Below are 17750 nucleotides of genomic sequence, written 5' to 3' on the forward strand. Positions count from 1 at the left end.
ACCACAGATTGCCAACGCATGTCTGTTGCACCCCCCTCTAGCTTTCCTTTCCCCGCGACCATCAAACATTTCAAAGGTTTTCAAGTGGATTTTTTTAAATCTCTGGTTAACATACGGCATATATTTTTCTCCCTCCTTGACATCGCTTGGTCCGAGTGCCACTCTTCGCACAACACAAATCTAATAACATGTAAATTGGAGATAAGCCCAGATTCCTCAAAGTTATATATTTGTTTTGCATCTGTAGTTTGCCAAGTCAATTCCTTGGCCCCCTGTTTTAGAGGCACCACAACACATGGAGGAGTAAGAAAATAAACTGGATAGGTGATTCATCATTGCTATCCCACTGTCAAGGACTCCCACTACTACTATTGAGGGCTGGATGCAAAGAGAATAGGGATATTTTTAAATTATGGCATTTCATTCGGAATGCATTGTATATACTTTGTCCCAAAATGTTATTATCCAGCTGAAACAATGTTATTTGTGACATGGTTGACCTGAGAGAGGGGGGTTTGTTCCACAAGTATTTCACAGCGGAGGCCCTATGTAGAGTAGCCTACATACAGCACAAGAGACTGTCACAGCTGCTGCTGGCAGCGCTCACTAGCGGAGAAGTATCACCTGGAAATTCGGCACTCCATTCCAATCGGCTCCATCACTCCAGCGTCTCTCGCCGTAATTGAGTTGAAGTCAATGATGCCGGAGTGATGGTGAGGAATAAACATGCAAACACATGCCAGCAGGCTAGGAGAGCCAGAGTAGAGGAGAGAAGGAGAGCAGTATGGGGATGGGAGAAAATTAGGAGAAGGGAGGAAAAGGTCTAGTGAAAGCCTGACTAAGAAAAAAACAGATCAGGAGTTCTGATAAATATAGTGAACAAATAGTGCCTACACACCTATCTTGGTGAAAATGAAATTTACTCTGACAAGCCTCACTGTTCAGCTCTGTAGTTGTTAGTCTATTTCGAACAAAACACAAAGCTGTTAGCTTTTCCCTTGCTGTGTGACAGGTTGTTTCCTCTGCAACAAAGCGATCAAATATTCTCTGTGATCTGCCTTCGTATTGCAGGAGGGTAGGCCTGCTGAGTGCAAAGCCGGAGTTTGTTAAAGCAATGATTTATGATGAATGCCAACACTAAATAAGGGACAAAGTGCCCACAGTACAAATCAATTACAAAGCTACAACAACAGGCCTTCACTCCCTGAGGTCTACTAGCTTCGGCTGCAGTTATGCTGATTTTATTGGACGGGATATTTGCATCGTTTGGCAGAGGGGGAGGCTATGTTAACGTGTAATGTAATAAATGCAAATGGTAGATGTTGTACATGTATATGAACAACATCACAGGTCATTGGAGTTCGGTGGTTATGTTATTGTTGGTGCCGCTTTAAGGCATTGGTTGCCATTCCAATGATGTGCTCTGCCAAGTATTTTAAATGATATTGTAGTTTTTTGTAACATTTCAGTATAACGGTTCAGTAAAGAAGAAGTAAGAAGAAGAAGAAAAACATTTAGTGTAGCTCTTGTTATATAGGATATCATTTTTTCATATGCTCACTTATTCCACAGTAAACCAGTAAAAACACAAACAACAACAAATTACCACAGAAGTGACTTCTTAAAAGTAGGCGATTCATAATTGTTTTATGAAGTTAATTTACAAAACAAATTTCAATTCATCCATCCATTATTTTTTTTAATCAATATTTTATTGAAGAAATGATATACAACAGTTTCAGAACATTCCCTAATGATCCCCCAAACCTCCCTGCCCTTAAAATGAAATAGTAACAGATAATATATATCAAAATAGTAAAATAAAATATTTAAATAACAATAATAATAAAATAATAATATAAATAGTAATACAATGTTCCTAAATTGTGCATGACTTTTAGAAACAGACACCATATTACACGTAGTTAGCAGTTGAAATACAATACCAGTAGGATAATAACACGTGCATATGTGTAATAAAAATTAAAATGATTCCATAATAGGAGAGGAAGGAGAACAGAAGATCAATGATATCCTGGTTGCAAATGTGTAAAAACATTCTCTACAGACACCCCTAATAAATAATTGTATTGTTTTTCTAAGCATAACATCCCGTATCCAAGACATGGCTGATGGGAGTGAGTGGGCTTTCCAAATCAGGAGTATTTTACTACGAGCAATAAAGGAGCCAAAGGAGATGACACCAGTCTGTTTATATGTGAGATTCACAACTTCCTCAGCAGTCCCAAGTATAGTGATCTGAGGAGATGGAACTATAGTCATCTCCAATACCTCAGAGATTGTACCAAAGAACAATTTCCAGGATTCCGCCAACATGGGTCATGACCCTAACATATGGGTCAAGTTAGCTGATGATTGCGAGCATCTATCGCAAGAGTCTACCACTTCTGGGATAATCTTGGCTAGTTTGGTCTTGGTAAAATGTATCCTATGGTGGACATTACATTAAATCAGGCCTTGCACAGGAGGAGGAAGAATTTACTTTCTCCAGTGCTTTTGTCCACCGCTGATTAGAAAATGAAACCCTGAGTTCTCCTTCCCAGTCTTAATTTTGCGCAAAGCTGGACTATTTCCTGGCAATAAGAAATCATAAAGAAATTATACGTGTCCCTTTGGCCACATCAGGCAAAACAGTCAATACCATAAGCCAGCAGAAGTATTGGTAATGTAGAAGAGTGGGATTGAACAAAGTGACTTAAAAATGTCTAAATAAATACAATTGCTGCAGATTGAATGTGGTATATAGCTCATTAAAACTGGCAAAGTTACCATTAACGTTCAAATCTTTCAAAAATGTCAGACCTTTCCTATTCCAGGATATTAACCCTGAGTCAAGTTTGGCAGGTGTGGGCCTCCCATGTGGCACAACGGTCTAAGGCACTGATCAGTGCTAGAGGCGGCACTACAGATCCGGGTTCGATACAGTGTTGCAGCCGGCCGTGACCGGGATCCCCATGAGGTGGTGCACAATTGACCCAGTGTTGTCCAAGTTAGGGTAGGGTTTGGCCGGCTGGGATGTCCTTGTCCCAATGCGCTCTCTAGTGACTACTTGTGGCTGCCGGGTGCATGCCCACTGGCTTCGGTCATCAGCTGTATGGTGTTTCGACACATTGGTGAGGATGGCTTCCGGGTTAAGCGAGCAGTGTGTCAAGAAGGAGTGCGGCTTGGCTGAGTCGTGATGAGGATTTGGCTCTCGACCTTTCCCAAGTCCGCATGGGATTTGCATCGATGTGACAAGACCTGTAACTACCAATTAGGGAGAAGAAGGGGTAAAAAGTACACACAAAAACAACAAACAAATTAAAAATATAAATAAATAGGTTCATTTTTCAGCTTTGCTGTAAGAGTAGAGAAGTCCTGCTCTAACAGTGAATGAAGGGATCAGGTGATATTATATTCCCAGGCACCTAAACCTTGCTTTAGATAAGTCGAAGGGCAGCAGAATTGTGTTATACCCATAGGCAATTGATTAATAATTAAGCATTAACTTTTCCCTAAATTCAGTTTGTACCCTGATAAAGTTCCAAAATCTTTTAAAATAGATAAGATACAAAGTATAGGGTCCGAAACAAAGAGGAGGAAATCATCGGCGTAAAGTGACACTCTGTGGTCCCAATCCCCTCTCCTAATACCTGAAAATAGCAGACTGTTCTTTAATGCAATTGACAAAGGTTCAATAGCAAGAGCAAAAAGGAGGGGCGAAATGGAGCATCCCTGATGTGTGCCATGGGTTAAAGGAGAAATTTGGAATGAAAAGAGTTATAGTGCATACACGTGCCTGAGGAGAGGTGTGGAGTAGCCATATCCAGGATGTAATTGTATTTCCAAAGCCATTTTAATTGTAAAGAACAGAAATTACCATTCTACTCTATCAAAGGCATTCTCGCATCAAGAGAATCTAGCACTTCAGATTTGTTTGGAGAAGCTGGAGAGTGAATGATACTAAGAAGTCTTTCAGAAGGTCCTTATAAACCCAGTTTGGTCCTCTGATTTCACAGTGTGTAGGACCGTCTCTAATCTACAAACAAGCATCTTTGCCAGACTTTTTCATCCATGTTCAGGAGAGATATCGGTTGAAATGAAAAGCAGTTGGTTGGATCTTTGTTTTTCTTCAATGTTAAAGAGATGGAAGCCTGAGTAAGAGTATGAGGTAGTGTACCTTGCTGGAGTGAGTCTTCAAAAATATCTAATAGCAGAGGGGTTAGTTGTTCAGAAAAATTCATTAAAAATTATTTGGGTAGCCATCTGACCCTGGGGACACAGTTTATGTCACCCCCAAATATAAAATACTGTGTGTTTAGATTGGAGAGTGAGGAGAAGAGTTTCTTCATGACTTTGATTTAATCCCATTTTGGGGAGTACACACTTACAAGAACAACTGGGGTTCGCCAAACTGTGCCAGTCACTATTACGTAGCGGCCATTGGTATAATAGGGGACCTATGTTGATGTGAAGTGTATCTTTTTCCTTATGAGTATCACTGCACCTGTCATTCTAATTGTCATGTTCTGGCCTTAGTTTTTTAGGTTGGTCAGGGTGTGAGTTGGGGTGGGTTGTCTACGTTTGTTTTTCTATGTTGTGTTTTGTGTTTGGCCTGGTATGGTTCTCAATCAGAGGCAGGTGTCGTTAGTTGTCTGATTGAGAATCATACTTAGGCAGCCTTTTCCCACCTGTGTTTGGTGGGTGATTGTTTCCTGTTTGGTTGTTTGTGTCACCATTCAGGACTGTTTCGGTTTTCGTTTCCATTCACTTTGTTATTTTTGTATTGAGTTGTGTTCAGTTATTATTAAAGTATCATGGACACTTACCACGCTGCGTATTGGTCCGATCCTTGCTACTCTTCCTTAGAAGAGGAAGAGGAAAGCCATTACACTAAGGTTACATTTAGATTTTTAAAAATGTGCACAAGCTATGGCCTAGAAAGTCTATGCTTGTAAGTATTATGTACATGTGTTGAAAAAATATAATATCTGCTTTCAGACTCTTCAACGAAGAAGAGGCGGGGATAGGTTCCTGGGCATTGGCCTGCCAGTGGCTGTGAATGAAAATCAAATCAGAACGCCAATAGGGAAAGCGACCTGCTTATGTTTGTGTTTGGGCCATACTATTTAGCTCACGTGTCAGTGCAGAGAATAGAGTCACAGGTTACTTACACTTCCCCCAAAAGAAACAAACTGAAGACGCAGTAGAACTCAAAGGTTAATGGTTAAACGGTTAGGATAGTTACATACATTAGCCAACCAAGCGACACCAAAACAGGTAAAGGAAAATGTTCCCATAGTATAAGTAAACATATTAATGGTTGTAACATAAATGTTGGCTACACTTAACTTTAGCTGTGAATTCACACAAGCGATCCTTTCTTGAGTGAGTGGAATGATCAGACAGAAATGATGAGAAAAGACATTACATCTTTTCTCAGTCCTTGGCAATCCATCAAGTTGGTGCCAAATGAAACAGGAATGAAAAGTTATGTACATTGCCAATATGGTCTTTAATGTAGTCGATATGATCCCACTGTAAGGCTCACGTGACGTTAAAATTCCAAATCCATATGCGTGAGGAACACAGTTATACTACCGTAGAAAATAAGTAAGCAAGTATCACCTGTTTAACTACAACATAACCAGAGTTTCATGTGTCCAGCCAGTTGGCTATTTAAAAAGCCAGTAGGAAGGCATCACGAGTGGCACAGCGGTCTAAAGGCACTGCATCGCAGTGCTTGAGATGTCACTACAGACCCGGGTTCGATCCGGCCGTGACCAGGGGTCCCATAGAGCGGTGCACAATTGGACCAGCATCACCTGGGTTAGGGGAGGGTTTGGCCAGTGGGGCTTTATTTGGCTCATCGCGACCATAGCAACTCCTTGAGGCGGGCCGGGTGCCTGCGAGTTAACCCCGGTCGCCAGTTGAACTGTGTGTTCTCCGACACATTGGTGCAGCTTCCAGGTCAAGCGGGCGGGTGTTAAGGAGCATGGTAAGGCGGGTCATGTTTCTGAGGACGCATGACTCCACCTTCTCCTTCTCCCCCGAGCCTGTTGCGGAGTTGCCGAGATAAGACAAGATCGCAACTGGATATCATGATATTGGGGAGAAAAAGGGGGTAAAAAAAAGTAAATAGGGTTTGTACAAAATAATCCAGTATACTGCACATATTGTCTGATATTCCACTTCGGTGTGCGCATAGTGGGATAGTTCACATATAACTCAGCTGAACCGATGCTGGTTGTAAAAGGACTCAGCCTCTGCTGCTGTGTTGAACTTGCGCTCCATGTCCTGGTAGTAAAAATGCAGCTCTGCCAGATGGCGGAGTGTAGAAAGGCGGAGTGTAAACTTGATGCCCCCCTGTTACAACTTTCATTTCATTGAAAGTGGCACATTTCTTGGTGAGTTGAGTGCTCAGGTCCCGGAATAGGAACATTTTATTCCCCTGATAGAAAAGCTCCTTGCTAACTCCAACACCTGTTCCTTCTCCTGGTAGTGGAGGAATATCATTAACATTGGATGGTCACTCACCCTTCGCCAGCCTCATCTCTCAATGAGTGGTGCACTCTGACCAGCTCTGGCGGAGATACGAACGTATCATCGCACAATATTTCCAAAATGAACTTTGACATGAAATCTCTTGCAAAGCACTCCCTCACAGCCCTCAGCTCCCTCACAGCCCTCAGAGTCCTACCACTCACAAGTTATTGAGAGCGATTTTCAAGGTCGTCCATTTTTGTCTTTTATGATGCCGCACAACCACCGTGGCTTTGAGGGTGTCAGCCTGTCACTGTGGTCAGAAAGAGCCTTCTTTATGTCAGTCAGACAAAGGCCATACGATTCCACTGTCAGACGAATCACGTTCAGCGATGATTGTATGGGCGAGAGGGACATTGTTAGCGAGGTTTCCATCTCAGCTAAGAGGGCAGCACGGTTCTTCTCCAATTCGGCCACCAGGAAGGTGGTCAAGTTGTCTTCGCCGGTGGTAGACGTTGCCGCCATCATTGGCTGATTTTGCAGGGAGTTGTTTGCTAAAGTTGCTGGTTCCCCCGTCACTTTATTTTTCCCAGGCATCATCTACCATTATATCTTAGTAAATCTGCAATATGCAGTAAAATGGTTATTTAATGGCTATTTAGTCATAAAAACTATTTTGAACTTGGGAGCTCTCTCCTCAAGTCTGCTTCAGTCAGTCGCCATCCCAAAAGTATACATCCATCCATTAAAATTAATCAACAGGAATGAAAAGATACAAAAAGAGAAGAGTAAAAAAAAAGAAGAGAAATGTTGTTGACATCCCCCACGGACCAACATTGCATACTTCACTTTTTCCATCTCCAAAAAAACACTGTGGATCCACTGCCTGCCAGTGAGTCCATGTTTCCAGGGCATTTGCAGATGTTCAAAATAATCTCCAATGTTTTGGCTCTATCTGCTCTGAGGATGGGTGAAATAAATACTTTAAACTAATTAATGGCCGACCAGCTGTTCCTACCACTTGGCTGAATATTGTTAGGAGGAGAGAGAGAAAGAGATGGAGACTATGTGGAGGGAGGGAGAGAGAGGAGAGCGACTGTGAGGAGGGAGGGAGGGAGGGAGGGAGGGAGGGAGGGAGGGAGGGAGGGAGGGAGGGAGGGAGGGAGGGAGGGAGGGAGGGAGGGAGGGAGGGAGAGAGAGAGAGAGAGAGAGAGAGAGAGAGAGAGAGAGAGAGAGAGGAGAGAGAGAGAGAGAGAGAGAGAGAGAGAGAGAGAGAGAGAGAGAGAGAGAGAGAGAGAGAGAGAGAGAGAGAGAGAGAGAGAGAGAGAGAGAGAGAGAGAGAGAGAGAGAGAGAGAGAGAGAGAGAGAGAGAGAGAGAGAGAGAGAGAGAGAGAGAGAGAGCGAGCTTGCCTGTGTTTGTGCAGGATCACTCTGACACATAAACATGAATGAATAGTGGATGAGAGGGAAGAGAGAGAACCTGCACAGAACACAGCCAGAGTGCAGTGTTAAAAGAATCAAAGTGGATTTGATAAAAATTGAGTTAACAAGGAATTGATGGCACATAATATATAATTTTGAGGTGTGTGCATGTACGCGTGTGTGTTTTTTGTGTGGTGTGTTTGTATTGTTAGTGGTTGACTAAAGGCTTTCTAGACATAAACATAATGTGGCACCTCTTCCTGACAGAGTATAGAGATAATGTCAGAAACATGGCTGGTCTCTCTCTCTCTCTCTCTCTCTCTCTCTCTCTCTCTCTCTCTCTCTCTCTCTCTCTCTCTCTCTCTCTCTCTATTGATATATATATATTACTTTCTCTCTCGATAATGTGTACATGATGCCATCTTATAGTTTTGACAGGCACCCGTGCATGCGTACACAAAGGAAGCTGAACCACCTGAGGTAATTGAGCTCTGTTGCCCTGCTTCTTCTTATTTGGGAATACACATGATTACATCCATTCACTGGGAAAAGCTGAATGTATGTCCTGGATGGGTGTTGGCTTAGAGCCTGAGAGAGACAGTGTAGGGTAGTCAACCTTGGATCTTCTCCTGCGATTTAAGGAGGCGCATATTTAAATACATACTTTTGAGATTCACCCCTGGACTGGATTGCCTATCAGAGTGGACCTGAGAGCTCTGTTTGCCTGAATCTTAGAGTTTACTACCTATATAAACACTGTTGTGAATGAATAAGAGTCAATCTTCTGTTTAAATACACAGCAGGCTACTTGTCCTGATTGTTCTGTATTCTTGTTTTGGGTCTAATTCTAGACGACAATCCAATGTGCACCCCGACTGCGAGAGACAGCTACGAGAGGCTGTCATTGACTGGACAGGGTCTACCACCTGGCTTCCCTTCGCCATTCCTGTTCCCAGACGGCCTGTCATCAATAGAGACTCTTCTCACTAACATACAGGTACAGTGGGCCTGACCAATGGAGGTGCTCCTCACTAACATACAATTAGGTCTGACCAATGGAGGTGCTCCTCACTAACATACAATTAGGTCTGACCATTAGAGACTCTCACTAACATACAGGTACAGTGGGCCTGACCAATGGAGGTGCTCCTCACTAACATACAATTAGGTCTGACCATTAGAGACTCTCACTAACATACAATTAGGTCTGACCATTAGAGACTCTCACTAACATACAGGTACAGTGGGCCTGACCAATGGAGGTGCTCCTCACTAACATACAATTAGGTCTGACCATTAGAGACTTTACATTTACATTTTACATTTAAGTCATTTAGCAGACGCTCTTATCCAGAGCGACTTACAAATTGGTGCATTCACCTTATGACATCCAGTGGAACAACCACTTTACAATAGTGCATCTAAATATTTTAAGGGGGGGGGGGGGTGAGAAGGATTACTTTATCCTATCCTAGGTATTCCTTAAAGAGGTGGGGTTTCAGGTGTCTCCGGAAGGTGGTGATTGACTCCGCTGTCCTGGCGTCGTGAGGGAGTTTGTTCCACCATTGGGGAGCCAGAGCAGCGAACAGTTTTGACTGAGCTGAGCGGGAACTGTACTTCCTCAGTGGTAGGGAGGCGAGCAGGCCAGAGGTGGATGAACGCAGTGCCCTTATTTGGGTGTAGGGCCTGATCAGAGCCTGGAGGTACTGAGGTGCCGTTCCCCTCACAGCTCCGTAGGCAAGCACCATGGTCTTGTAGCGGATGCGAGCTTCAACTGGAAGCCAGTGGAGAGAGCGGAGGAGCGGGGTGACGTGAGAGAACTTGGGAAGGTTGAACACTAGACGGGCTGCGGCGTTCTGGATGAGTTGTAGGGGTTTAATGGCACAGGCAGGGAGCCCAGCCAACAGCGAGTTGCAGTAATCCAGAGACTCTCACTAACATACAGGTAAAGTGGGCCTGACCAATGGAGGTGCTCCTCACTAACATACAATTAGGTCTGACCATTAGAGACTCTCACTAACATACAGGTACAGTGGGCCTGACCAATGGAGGTGCTCCTCACTAACATACAATTAGGTCTGACCATTAGAGACTCTCACTAACATACAATTAGGTCTGACCATTAGAGACTCTCACTAACATACAGGTACAGTGGGCCTGACCAATGGAGGTGCTCCTCACTAACATACAATTAGGTCTGACCATTAGAGACTCTCACTAACATACAATTAGGTCTGACCATTAGAGACTCTCACTAACATACAGGTACAGTTGGTCTGACTAAGAGAGACTCTTCTCACTAACATACAATTAGGTCTGACCATTAGAGACTCTCACTAACATACAATTAGGTCTGACCATTAGAGACTCTCACTAACATACAATTAGGTCTGACCATTAGAGACTCTCATTAACATACAGGTACAGTTGGTCTGACTAAGAGAGACTCTTCTCACTAACATACAGGTATGCTATTGGCCTTATTCATTGACATGGTATATACAGTGCATGTAGGTCAGACCAATATAGACTGTTTTCACTAACAACACACAGGTACAGTGGCCTCACATTCACCTTAGTAATATACTCGTCACAATACAAGTATGTCTTACAAATGCTCAATACAGGTAGATCTTAGATATACTATGCAGGTTCAACTTACCAATACTCTACAGGCAGGCCTTAGCTATACTCTACAGGTAAGCATTAGCAATACTCTACTAGTAGGCCTTAGCAATACTCTACAGGTTTGCCTTAGCAATACTATATACAGGTAAACCTAACTAATACTCTATACAGGTAGACCTTAGCAATAGTATATATGTAAACCTTAGCAATACTATATACAGGCAAGCCTAACTAATACTCTATACAGGTAGACCTTAGCAATATTATACATGTAAACCTTAGCAATACTATACATGTAAACCTTAGAAATACTATACAGGTAGGCCTCAGCAGTAGTCTACAGTGAATCAATAGAAAATATCCTAGCTAATACGCAATAGAGTAAAGAAAACATCAGTTAGTATAGCCATTTGTCTGAGTGCCATTTAGCCTACAACTGCAAAGACTAGGGCCAGAATTCACAAATCATCTCAGGATGGAAGTTCTGATCTAGAATCCATTCCATAATAATCTTATTCATTGTGATCTGAATGGTAAAACTGATCACAGGTCAGAGCTCATGCTCTGAGACACTTTATGGATAGGGACCCTACAGTCAGTAGTGGTGAGCCAATTGTGCTTTTTGAGGTCGGTTCTGTTTCAGTTCAATTATTTTTTAAATAATTAAAAATAGATATTTTTCTATTTCGGATTCCATTCTTATATTTATTATGATGACTTCATTATTTAATTCCAAGTCATCATCTCATCTCTATAGAGCTGCTGCTATCTGACAAAATCCCTATTTAAGTAGTTAAAAAATATTTTTATGACTGCTGACTACAAACTATCAATCACTTAGATTATGTATTTTAAGGTAAAGCTACTTCACGAAGCAACTGCTTTCTATCCCTCTCGATCGTGTGTTCTTTACTCTCTGTGTCCGTGGCTATTCCACACAGACCGGACAAGTAGGCTGGCGTGTTATTGATTATGGTCATTGTAGTTAATTATCAGGTTTTCTACGCTAAACTACAGTACCAGTCAAAAGGGTGGACAAACCTACTCATTCAAGTGTTTTCTTTATTTCATACTATTTTCTACATTGTAGAAAAATAGTGAAGATGTCAAAACTATAAAATAAAACCTATGGAATCACAAGGGCACAACCAGCTTCATGAGGTAGTCAACTGGAATGCATTTCAATTAACAGTGCACCTTGTTAAAAGTTCATTTGTGGAATTTCCTTCCTTCTTAATGCGTTTGAGCCAATCAGTTGTGTTGTGACAAGGCAGGGGTGTTATACAGAAGATAGCCCTATTTGGTAAAAGATCAAGTCCATATTATGGCAAGAACAGCTCATATAAGCAAAGAGAAAAGACAGTCCATCATTTCTTTAAGAAATGACGGTCAGTCAATGTGGAAAATGTCCAGAACTTTGAATGTTGCAGTTGCAAAAACCATCAAGCGCTATGATGAAACTCGCTCTCATGAGAACTGCCACAGGAAAGGAAGACCCAGAATTACCTCTGCTGCAGAGGGTAAGTTCATTAGAGTTTACCAGCCTCAGAAATTGCAGCCAAATAAATGCTTCACGTAAGTTCAAGTAACAGACACATCTCAATATCAACTGTTCAGAAGAGACTGCGTGAATCAGGCTTTCATGGTCGAATTTCTGCTAAGAAACCACTACTAAAGGACCCCAATAAGAAGAATGGACTTGCTTGGGCCAATAAACACGGGTAATGGACATTAGACCGGTGGATATCTGTCCTTTGGTCTGATGAGGTCAAATGTGCGATTTTTGGTTTGTGAGACTCAGAGTAGGTGAACGGATGATGTGTGGTTCCCACCGTGAAGCATGGAGGAGGAGATGTGGGGGTGCTTTGCTGGTGACGCTGTCTGTGATTTTTTTTCAAGGGACACTTAAGCAGCATGGCTACCGCAGCATTCTGCAGCGATACGTCATCACATTTGGTTTGCGCTTAGTGGGACTATAATTTGTTTTTCAACAGGACAATGACCCAACACACCTCCAGGCTGTGTAAGGGCTATTTGACCAATAAGAAGAGTGATGGAGTGCTGCATAAGATGACCTGGCCTCCACAATCACCAGACCTCAACCCATTTGAGATGGTTTGGGATGAGTTGGACCGCAGAGTGAAAGAAAAGCAGCCAACAAGTGCCCAGCATAAGTGGGAATCCCTTCAAAACTGTTTTAAAAGCATTCCAGGTAAAGCTGTTTGAGAGAATGCCAAGAGTGTGCAAAGCTGTCATCAAGGCAACGGGTGGCTACTTTAAAATATATTTTGATTTGTTTAACATTTTTTGGGTTACTACATGATTCCATATGTGTTTTTTCATAGTTTTCATGTCTTCACTATTATTCTGCTACGTAGAAAATAGTCAAATAAAGAAAAACCCTTGAATGAGTTGGTGTGTCCAAACTTTTGACTGGTACTTTATGTAGAATATTGGCCTTTTGGAAACTACAACTTTCTACTATGTCGCACAGATCTGATCTCTATAGAAACTGCGCATCGAGCTCACAGTTGTTTAAAAACCGACATTTCGTTTAATCGCTCAGCACTAGCAGTCAGAGAGATAAATGCCTTGGCGTTCTATATCAGAGTGTAATGATGTGGATACAGCACTGCCCTGCTCGCTGCTCCAATACTCCAATACGTGGACATCAGAGCACAGTGTCCTCCAAGGTTATCCCTTTGATCTACGTGTTAATTAGAAAACCACACGCACAGACACACACACACACCCAGCTCCAATACTCGAGTAAGTCATCTCTGATAACGATCTTGGCGTTTAATAGTAATATACAAATCAACAAAATGAAACTGAGCAGAAAATTGAGATAAAGCAACTTAGTCTAAATTGGGGTCACGGGAACCAACAATTAGTAAGCTATAGCCCACTGCATTTGGAGAGTAATTGTTGTAAAAATGGACGCTGCACAGAATGGAGACTATAATAATGAGTTGTCCTTGTACAGTAGGAGTAGCATGGCTATAAAAGCCTGAGAAAGATGCTTGTATATCAGTGGTGATCATTCAGAGATAATTAGTCTCGGAAAACCCAGACCTAGAGCAACAGCAATAGGTCTGAGAAAGATGGGGAGTTTTCTCTTCATCTCTCCCAACAAATCACGAGTTTGAGTAGGTGGTGCTTAAAATGTGGGCAGGAATAGTGCTCTTGAAAAATAATCACCTCGGAAACATGTCAGAGGCGCTGACATGCAGACGCAGATAGCTAGTTAATTATAGCCACAGCCAGTCAGTGGTGTAATGCTAACTTTAGCAATCATGGTGCATGCAAACTGCTCACGTGCAAAATACACTCATTGAAAATATCCTCAGAGCTCTCTATCTAGCTAGCTACCAATTTTGTATGAGGTGGGAACGTTAAACCAGGGCACAAAAGGATAAGGCTCTGGGCGGATTTCCTGTGAGTCCATTTCCAACTACCAACTGGACATTATTCATGTATGCTGGAACATTGTTCATGTGTGAGGCAACCTGTCTGTCTTGGGAGACTAGCTGTATTGATGTTTTACTGTGTATCTTTCCTATCATAATCTTCTTCAGTTTAGTGTCAGAGGTTGGATAAATCCTTATAGGAAGGCCAAGGAGGCAAAAGGAGTATAGATTGGAAGATGATAGAAAAGGCCTCAACATGATCCTCCCCCATTCTCCCCTGTACACCTGTATTTCACCACTATGATCAAGAGGTGTCAGATAAATCTGTCACTCCTTCAAATTGTATTGGTCACATACATATATTTAGCAGATGTTATTGCAGGTGTAGCGAAATGCTTGTGTTTCTAGCTCCAACAGTGCAGTAGTATCTAACACACTTTAGAAGAAAACTATACACTGAGTGTAAAAAACTAGGAATACATTCCTAATATTGAGTGCTTTCCTAATATACATTCCTAATATTGCCCCCTTTTGCCCTCAGAACAGCCTTAATTATTCGAGGCATGGACTACAAGGTGTCAAAAGCACAGGGATGCTGGCCCATGTTGACTTCAATGCTTCCCACGGTATTCCAATGCTTCTGAGTTGGATGAAAAAAATAAACATAAGAATCCCAGTCAGAGCTCCTTTTTTTCATAGTTTCATTGTCTTGAAAGCACTGAAGTCTGAGATTTCCGTGTTCCTAGTTCTGAGTTCCCAATTGTTTTGAACACGGCATTTATGCTCAGAGGGAGATGGCAATGTAATTCCCCTTGAGTCAGGAACCAAAACCAGTGAAGATATTGTCTGCATCATTCAGTCACATGATAGCTCGATCGGCTGTTCGATTTCACTGACCGGCTTGTCAACTGAACCAGGATCAAGGTCAAACGGATTGGGAAGTAGGTTCCAATGTGCTCTTCCAAGCGTTGGAGGTGAGCAATCGTCACTCGTGACACTTATGGTTTGCTTTTGAAAGACTTTCTCCAATAATAATGATTTCCTCTGAATTCACTGCTTTGGTCACTCATCTATAGTATGTTTTTGTATTTATCCTGCATGCTTGCGTTCAGTTCATTCAGTTTCCCAAATATGTCTGTTACATAGGCAAGGAGACACATTTCCTTTTCATTACACAGAAAATAAACTAGGTCTTTTTTTACTTCCATTATGAATGACAACAGTTACTCTCAATGCGAAGAAATCTTTCCAACACTCCCCCTAGATAACCACCAAGCCTCAGTGTGAGATAGAACATTGTCCTCCTCTGATCCCATATCTCTACACATTTGCAAACAGGAGTGTGCGCAGTGGATGTGGTTTGATGTAGTTTATAATCAAAGATACCTGCTGCAGTATATCTCAGCTCTTTTGCCACCAGTTGCTCTTGGTGTATAATACAATGTGTCCATATAGCAGAGGGAAGCACACTCATAACTAGAGTGCAGAAGCCTGCCCGCCATTCCGCCATAGATGGAGCAAAAGCCCACCCTTCAATCTCATGGAATCTGTTTTTTGTCAATAAAGCCATGCAGCACACTGTGTCATTTCATGCTCAGGAATTGTGAGACAGAACAATATGTCTTTGTAAATAGCATCCCCTGACATTTATAGCGAACAAAAGTCAATGCATGGGTATCTCGGCCCTCACAGCTAACGTCCATTTGGAGAGCATAAGATAGGGAGTTTTTTAGTTGTTCAGTCAGAGTTTCATCTTTATTGCTAGCAATAGCATACATTCTTTGTTTATCTGACAAAGGTATTGATGTGAGTTTTTGTGCCTCTGCCTCCCCACACATTGTTTTCACCATATCAATTGTGGCCGGTAATATCAAAGTCTCTCAGTAGTGTGTGGTTTCCTAGTGTAGCAGGCCTAGGTATTCACCATGGGAATGATTTGAAATCTTATCAGAAACATGTTGGGCCATTTTCAAAGCTTTCTATTTCCTTTCAACTGGTCAAGCTGATGTCATTTGGAAATTTTGCACGGAAAATATTTCCGGTTTGTTAGAGTAATTGCATTTTCTCCCTGGTCCCTAAAAGCCTTTGCTCCACAAAACAAGTAGAGATCACAGAGAACTTTACAGATTTCAACTAAATTGAAGCATTCATTCCATCGATTTATTATATTATTCTGGTGAGCAAGGTTTTATTTAGTTTTCGACAGCAATATATAATGACAGAAGAGAAACTGCATGTATCTAATTGTAAACATTTTGACCAAATAATTGCCAAAATGTCGGAAATTATAAGCAGAAATATATCTAAATATATCAGGCAAAACAAATCCTGCATCCTCTGTCAAAAAATCGTTCCACTGTCTCGGACTGTAGCCTAAAGCGCATTTTCTATTTTAGGGGGTTATGGTCGGCTGTGTGCCTCAGATTTTCACTTCATCATATATAGGCGGTTGCGGATGGGTTATTAGTAATTGTGGGTTCGAGTGAACAAACAGCTATCCTGTTTACTACTTCGCCTTATGGTCCGGTCCAACCACACTTGCCGCACATTCTCAAATTGATGTCACGGCCAGCTGGTGTGTTGCCGGTGTTTTTGATTTGTTTGGCCTGTGAATTCTTAGCTTGTTTTAGTCTGTTTTTAGCCTAGTCTATGATCATTTTATTTCTTTGTATCGTTTGGGTCAACATTTGGATTGCCGTTTTTTAATCCATACCGTTTTACAAGCTCGTGTCACGATTAGCCCCTGTGGCTGGGACCGCTCCAACCTGACTCGAGCTTAGAGCCTACTTGGCTACTAGCTAGCAGGCTATTAGTGCTAGCGTACTGGTGTTTTTACACATGGCTGGGCCAAAATGCGATAAGTGCGAGATGATTTCCACTCAAGAGAAGAGAGAAAGGGTGAAACAGATGCGACGGGGGTTCATCTGCCCTAAATGCATCACCATCAAGCGAGGTTGTCCTGTTGTGTAGCTCAGCTGCGGCAGAAGCAAGAGTCACCAGCCTCCCCAGGCATAGGAGGAAGGGAGGCTGTCTGGCCGTCCTTTATCTATCCTGGAATATTCGATCCAGCTATCAAACAGTTATTCCCCGATGGAGGCATACCCGAGAGTCAGCTCTGATCCTGGGAATTTTCTGCCGGCAGCCGGCCAGTGGCAACAACCGCTGTCCATACCACCGGCCTACAGTGCCTCCTAATGCCATCCACTGCTCCCACCATCCCTGCCCAAGGCAGTCCCATCCCCCCGCTTCCATCTCCATTGATTTCCATCACAACCACCATCATTGTGGGCAGCACGATGGTGAGAAATTTGTGTCTGTCTACAGTCTGCAGACTGGCTAAGGGCCACTGTCACCCATGCACAGGTGTCCGAGACATCAACTCCCTCCTGCCCACAGTTTTGGTCAGTTGCTCTTAATTTTCCACAAATATGGCGACACCGTCAGTTTTCAAATCACCTAGAGGACTTGGGCTGTTGCACGTAAACATGCAAAGTTTGATTTCAAAGTTGCACCTGCTTGATGTCTGGGTGCATTATACGAGCCCTGATATTCTGGTTCTCACGGAGACCTGTCTCAAGGTTTTGATTATGTATAAGGACATTGAAATTGCTGATTACAACATATTCAGATTGATAGACTGAAAAGGGGTTGATGGGTTACGCAATACAGAATGTGAAATTGACTCTTGTGGCATCATCGACTCTAAGTGTCACTATCGCCAAAACGTATGAATGTTTGGTTATAGATGTGGCCTTAGGCCAAAACATGTACACTATACGGCGCATTTGGAAAGTATTCAGAATCCTT

The 17750-nt window shown here is 42.4% G+C and overlaps 1 protein-coding gene across 4 annotated transcripts in view; it reads left to right on the forward strand.

Annotated features, from left to right (window-relative positions):
- LOC124043724 (dachshund homolog 1-like) overlaps positions 1 to 17750 on the forward strand; it is a 284092-nt gene that overhangs the window by 243796 nt on the left and 22546 nt on the right. For all 4 annotated transcript variants that reach the window (XM_046362622.1, XM_046362623.1, XM_046362624.1 and 1 more), the window contains one exon: positions 8757 to 8902. In XM_046362622.1, the coding sequence (XP_046218578.1) occupies positions 8757 to 8902 (146 nt within the window). The remainder of the gene's footprint in view (positions 1 to 8756; positions 8903 to 17750) is intronic.

This window comes from Oncorhynchus gorbuscha, linkage group LG09, assembly GCF_021184085.1.
Source record: "Oncorhynchus gorbuscha isolate QuinsamMale2020 ecotype Even-year linkage group LG09, OgorEven_v1.0, whole genome shotgun sequence".
In the NCBI taxonomy this organism is placed as follows: Eukaryota; Metazoa; Chordata; class Actinopteri; order Salmoniformes; family Salmonidae; genus Oncorhynchus; species Oncorhynchus gorbuscha.